We start from the raw sequence: 6,653 nt of genomic DNA, 5'->3' as shown, positions 1-6,653 counted from the left end.
AACAGCCTCCATCAGCCCCCTGACCCTCTTCACACAGCCTCCATCAGCACCCCCTTCCTCACCCACAGCCACAGCCAGCCCCCCTGCATGCCCCTCACTCCATACCAGTCCTCACCTGGCCCATTCCTGGAGCTCCTGCTGTGACAGTGAGTGCCCCTCATGGAGGGTCACCACAGCAGTGACCCGCTGGCCCCATGTCATATCAGGGACTCCGATCACAGCCACATCTGTGGGCAGACACAGGTGAGGCCTTGGGACAGCTCTAAATGCATGGGAGGCCAGGCCATGAGTCCCCAAGTACTCCCTCTCGGCCGCTCACCTGTGATGCTGGGGTGAGCCAGCAGGTGCCGCTCCACCTCCAGGGCGCTGAGCTTGTAGCCCCCGCTCTTGATGATGTCCACAGAGGTGCGCCCTCGGATCCAGTACCTGCCCTCCCTGAACACCGCTGTGTCCCCTGCGAAGAGGAGCTGCTGTTGATGCCAGCCCACAGCCCACCCTGCACCCAGCACCAGGTCCATCAGAAGCCCTGAGGGGCAGACGCTAAGGGCCCAGTCCACGTGGGTGTACTCGGGTCACGTGTGCACGTGTGTACCTCAGCCCTGGGACACCCCCCCACCCCCTGCCATGACCACTTGCTGGGTCCTGGTCTGAGAGCCCACTTTCTCTGCAGAATGAGGGGTGTCTGACCCAGTGTCCCTTCCCACTAGGGACAGTGGTGGGAGGCTGAAGCTGCTCCTGGGGGGTGTCAGACACAGGCTGACAGCAGGTGCAGGGGCTGCCAGGGCCCCAGTCGCACAGAACTGAGGTCCTGAGTAGAGGGCCGTGTCCTGGTCTGGGGTGTCCTGGCCCCGAGTGCAGACAACCCCTCGATTCCACATGGGCGTGAACACTGACGGGAGACACAGAGCAGAGGCTGAGTGAGGCCACAAGGAGTCAGACCTCGAAGCGGGGCACGGGGGGCCCCTGCAGCTCCTGGAGGCTCCGCAGACCCTGTAACAGCCGAGGTGGCCGACACAGGGACTCACACACGGCCGTGAAACAAGCAAACCAAGTGTCCACTGAGATGGGGTGAAGGAAAGGCCCAAGAGGATGCCCTGATGGCCAGTGACAAGCACTGGACAGATGCCACTGGCGTCTGCCACCAGGGGCCCCAAGGTAAACTCAGGTATCGCCACACCACCATCAGCTGACTGCTGGGGCCCCACAGCGACACCACCACAGGTTAGGAGGATGGGGGAGGGCCTTTGCACATGGCCCAAGATCCACCCAGGGAACACCTATGCATGCTCGAGGACACAGGGACACACACGCAGAGACACCAACACCCAGACATACCCAGATGCACAAACACCAACAGACACACACACACCTGTGCAACAAGCCAACAGGGCCTAAGCACAGGCCTGCTCCCTGCACACGGGGGCACTAGGCTGTACATGGGCGGGGCAGGAACTCGGCCTGTTCCCTGCATATGGGGGGACCTTGGCCTGCTCCCCACGTGTGGGAGGAACCTGGTCTGCACATAGGGGCTGTGGCTGGGGGGCCTGGTTCCCCAGCAAGTGAGCAGAGGGTTAAGCTCGGGCGGCTCTCCCCGCCTCTCCCCTTTCTTCCCCTCCCACAGGAGCGCAGCTGTGCTGGCTGTGGGCCTCATTACCAGTCTGTGTGGCTGCTGGCCTGTGACAAAGGCACAGGCCCCAGGCTGCACCCCAAGGGCCGATGAGAAGCATACTCGCCCTTCCTGTTCGCAGCGCGTCACAATAGATTAAACGGGATCTCAAAATCTTTTTCTCCCGAAGCCACTTCTTTGCAATAATTAATGCATGCTCTTCCTTTTGGTGGGAGGCAGGCCCCCCTTCCTGAGCAGGGACAGAAAACCCCTGCAGAGGAGAAAGGGGTGGGAGGGGGAGTCCCAGCCCCGGGGTATAGCCAGGAGGGCGCAGACAGACAGGCAGGTTCAAGGCAGACATGGCCCCGGGGCTTCCCAGACAGACACAGATCACAGGTCTGGCTCCTCCTGGCTGTGAGCCTGTGGGCCCCTGGGGACCCGCACCCTCAGCTGGCTGGAGAGGGTGCGAGCTGCCGGGTCGTGGGGCAGCAGCAGGAGGATGCTGCTCAGGTGGGGTGGCTGCTGGGGCCGTATCCTAAGTGCTGCCCTCCAGGAGATGGGCACTGTGCCCCACCTGGAGCCCCCTCAATGGGCACCCGACACCATGGGGTCTCTGGCTGCTGACGGGCTCTGAGACCCCGGCCAGGATGGTAGCTCAGGCTGAGGCTGACTGAGCATGTGGCCACCTCTCAGTCCCCAGCACTCAGGGTCTGGGGTACCAGGTGGCCCTGCACAGTGGCCACTGTTCCCCAACACTGCCCAGTCTTCCTCAGAGAGCACAGCAAGGATGGGGGGGCGGGGGGCACCTCTGATGAAGGAATAGTGTGTGCTGCCTAGGGGGGTCTTGCTGCAGAGGAGCTAGGGGTGCCCCATTTCCCCTTGCCTTCCTCCCCCCTGCCTGTGTGCACGTCTACTGAGGTGGGGAGCAGGTCTGAGTGCCTATTCTGGGGGCTCAGGAAGAGGCCGCCCCGCCTATCTCTGTAGGAACAGAACCTTGAGTCTCCCTCGCAGCAGCTCGTCAGTCTGACCTGCAGTTCTGTGTTACCTGCAGTTCTGTGTGGTAGTCTCGGCTCGCGGTCCCCTGGGAAGGCTGCAGCATGGAGCACAAGCGGGGCAGCGGGTGTGTGTGTGTGCGCGTGCGTGCGTGAAGGGGTACTTGCCTCGGCCCGCCCAGCACAGGGCAGTGTCTGTGCCCGCACTCTGCCATTGGGGGGGTGTCTCCTTCACCAACAACCCCTGCTATCCCTCGGCTCCCTGCTCCGCCCCACCGGGGGTCACTCACGGCCACTGCTGGCCAGCCCACCCGAGGTCCCACCTGTTTTGAACCAGCCATCTGGCGTGAACGCCCGTGTCGTCTCATCCGGCCTGTCCCAGTACTCCCGGAACACCGCGGGGCCCCTGACAAGCAGCTCCCCCTCCTTCTCCTCAAAGCCCGGCGTCACCTGCAATGGAGGGGAGGGCGTGAGCACAGCCCTGGAAGCCAAGTGCAGACCCTGTACCCACATGCCCTCTGTACCCCTACGTCCCTGCCTCCCATGCCAGACACACTGTCAGCCAGGCCCTCACACCCACCCCCTCCACCCCTACCCCGAATCCCCTGCCCCTCACACCCACCCCCTAAGCCCCCACCAACCAGGACCCACGTCCCCTGCCCCTCATTTCCATCATCCCCCACCCCTGCCCCTCGCCCATCACCACCACCACCTACTCCACTTCTCCCCATGCCTGATGCACACGACCAGACCCCACGTCCACTCCACGCCCCTGACTGGGCACCACCCCCATCAGCCCCACTCCTACCGCCACCCCCACAACTCTAGGGCCCTTGAAGTGCCGGGCTAGTGGGGCAGTTTGTCATCCCTCTCCCAGGGGGACATGGGGCGGCCTTCCCAGACTAACTCGTGACTCAGAGAGAGCTGTCCCTGGTGCCCAGGCATCAACCTGCGCCAGGGCTGAAGGCAGGGGCCTCGCCCACCGGGAGCGGACCCTGGGTGCCCTGGTCAACATCTCCTCGCAGGCAGAGTGCCCTCCAAGGGTGTGTAAAGGCTGCATGGTGCCTGACAGCACGGCTTCCCCTTGTGCATGTCGATAGCAGGAGTCCTAGTCCCCAACCCCAAGGTTGGCGGGGAGATGTGGCTACAGGTTCTGTGTGTGGTGCAGCCCGGTGGGAGGCATGGTTGGAGGCCATGTGGGTGGGCCTCCGTGGGTGGGGCTTGTGGGGTAGGCCTGTGCCTCTCCATTCACACAGTGCGAATGCTCTCCCACCTACCTGCCTGTGTTAGGGTGTGGGCTGGGCTGACCAGTGGAACCACACGGGCTCACGTCTGTCCATCCGTCCCCAGTCTCAAACCACTTCAGAGACAGCAGATGGCGCACCACCATTTTGGGGGGCCCTAGAAGCTGCTGCTGCCTCCAGGCACCCACAAGGGATTCCTACCACCTCAGGCTAGCCCCACAAGCTGCTGAGAGGACTGACTCATGGTGAGAGCAGTGCCCGCACTCAGTGTGTGTCCACCCTGCCTAGGTGCCAGCAGCTGCTTCCTCCAGGGATGCTCAGAGCGACGGCACCGCCTCTCTCTCTCTCTCACAGGCCACTGACCTGGAGGGCAGACAGGCAGACGGACAGACACACACACAATGCACTCTCTCTCTCACACACACACACACAGGCCACTGACCTGGAGGGCAGACAGGCAGACGGACAGACACACACACAATGCACTCTCTCTCTCTCACACACACACACAGGCCACTGACCTGGAGGGCAGACAGACAGGCATACACACAACACGCTCACACATACACACACAACATGCACTCTCTCACACAGCATGTGTGCACGCTCTCTCACACACACACAGGCTATGTGACCTGGAGGGCAGACACACACACACACACACACACACACACACACACACACACACAGAGGCTGGAAGGCCATGCTCACAGGCCCAGATGGGACAAGTCAGGAGGGCTGCCGGCCCAGAGCCCATTCCCAGAGACGGCGGTTCTGACGTGCATTTCTGGTGGCATATCCAGCCCGCCCCCTGCACCCATGATGCAACCTCTCCTTGTGGGATCTGGGGCCCTCTCTGCTCTTCACAGTCCCCACCCCACTTGGGTCACCAGCTCTGGGCTGACCCTTCTTTCCCACCCTTGGCCTTGCCAAGGCTTGCCGGGGCTGAGTGACTGCAGCCCAGCCCATAGCGCCTTCCCGCTCTCCCTCGGGAGCCAGGACAGAGCACGCCTGACCCACCACGTGGCCCACAGAGCTCTGCCCCAGGAGCAGCCCAGGGCTGGGGGCCGTGGTCTCAGGACGGCGTCACCAGGGCGAGCACTGCTCAGAGTGGGCCTCTCCCTTGCTCCACGGAAACCCACACTGCATCAGGTGTCAGAGACAGGTGTGGCCCCAGGAGGATGGCATGGGTTCCGGGGGGGTGGGCGGGAAGCAGAGCCAGGGGTGGCTGGAGGGGGGCTGCTGCCCCGGGTCACCATTTGCACTGGATGCACCAGGCCCTTAATTTCTGGGGGGAGATAAAGTGAGGCTGGTCACCCAGCCAGGGGCCCTCCACTCTCCCGAGAGGGGCTGCTGGGATGGCGGGGGCATGGCTCGCAGCTGTGGATGCTTATCTACTGACGTGATGCGCATGCAAGCAAACAGCTGGAAAGATAAAATGACATCCATACGAGACAATGCCCGCTGTGCCTGCGCGCTCACAGGCAGAACCAGCGGGCGGCGGGCGGGGAAGGGCACATGGAAGCAAGGCGCACAGTGCCCTGGGGGAGGCCCTAGGAGGCTGAGAGGACGGAGGGGACGAGGGCTGGCGGGGAGGATGAGTGGTGGGAAGAGATGGAGGTGGTGTGAGAGGCATGGGTGCGGGGTGCAGAGGGAATGGGGATGAACGGGACAAGAGGGCAGGAGCCCCACGGCTCAGTCCAAGCGCAGGGCAAGCAGGGGGTGGGGGGTGGGGTCTTCCCATCACAGCAGACCTACCGAGGAATAAAGGGAGCAGCCTGAGCCTGCCTGTCAGCCATTGCCCTCAGGTGCCACACAGCCAGGAGCCATGTCCTCGCCCCCACAAGACACCCCCCAGCTCACGCCTGCACACGCACACCTCTCCCTGCAGCCCACATCTACACATAGACCTCCCCCCTGGCACACGTCTGCACATGGGGCTCCCCGCTTACACCTGTACACCTGTACACAGACTCCTAGCCCGGCTCATACCTGCCCACCCTACACACACCCCCGCCCTCGTGTCAGGTATGCACATGTCCCTCCCGACACGCCTACACACAGCAGCCCCTCATGCTTGCACATGCCCCTCCTCCCCCACCATACCTTGGTCCTGTTCTCATCCCCCTCGGCATGCACTGTGTGGAGGCCAGCCTCCCGCATCGGACCTTCGGAGACAATGCGCACCTGCACACCTGGCAGTGGGGTCCCCACAGAACCTGCAGGACGGGACACAAGACAAGATGCCAGGGTTAGTGGGCGGGGGTTGCGAGGGGCCCATGGGCCCACCCCAATACCCATTTTCCTGCACTGCCAACAACGTGACTGCCACCTTGGTGTCAAGTTGCTGGGGTCTCAGGGAGCCCCTTCCTGTCCTTCACACCGACCCCTGTCCTTGTCACAGCCAGCGTCTGGTCACCGTGCACCCGCTGGGCTGTGAGGCGCCTCCCTGCAATGAGTGGCCCGGCAGTTCAGCCCATGTGGATGCATTTCTGTGGGTGGGGTCAGGCCCACAGGACAAAGCCAGGACCACCCCTACCTCAGCCCCCAAGGGCCTGCACAGGGCTTCAGGTGGAAAGGATCACAAACTCCCTGAAGCCCCTTTGTGTCCACTGATGTGGACAAGCGGTGGCCCGGCTACACCTGGACCCCTACCCGGCAAGGAGGAGCCATAGCACACCTGGACACGTTTCCACGCAGCATGAGCACTGGGCGAGGCCGACACCCAGCAGAGGGCCTGAAGGGCAGGAAGCCTGGGGGAGGGGCTTCCCTTGCTGCCCACTGCTGTGTGTGCAGGGCATTGGCGGAGGG

The 6,653-nt window shown here is 63.3% G+C and overlaps 1 protein-coding gene across 2 annotated transcripts in view; it reads right to left on the bottom strand.

Moving 5' to 3' along the window:
* ACSF3 (acyl-CoA synthetase family member 3) overlaps nt 1-6,653 on the bottom strand; it is a 14,783-nt gene that overhangs the window by 2,851 nt on the left and 5,279 nt on the right. For both annotated transcript variants that reach the window (XM_045293917.1, XM_004704735.2), the window contains 4 exons: nt 5,949-6,061; nt 2,922-3,048; nt 320-454; nt 116-227 (listed from right to left, as the gene is read on the bottom strand). In XM_045293917.1, coding sequence (XP_045149852.1) covers nt 116-227; nt 320-454; nt 2,922-3,048; nt 5,949-6,061 — 487 coding nt within the window. The remainder of the gene's footprint in view (nt 1-115; nt 228-319; nt 455-2,921; nt 3,049-5,948; nt 6,062-6,653) is intronic.

This window comes from Echinops telfairi, unplaced genomic scaffold (genome assembly GCF_000313985.2).
Source record: "Echinops telfairi isolate 266 unplaced genomic scaffold, ASM31398v2 ScPeMD7_2291;HRSCAF=2852, whole genome shotgun sequence".
Taxonomy (NCBI): domain Eukaryota; kingdom Metazoa; phylum Chordata; class Mammalia; order Afrosoricida; family Tenrecidae; genus Echinops; species Echinops telfairi.
The sequence above is the reverse complement of the archived record's forward strand: the minus strand, read 5'-3'. Positions and strand labels throughout refer to the sequence as shown.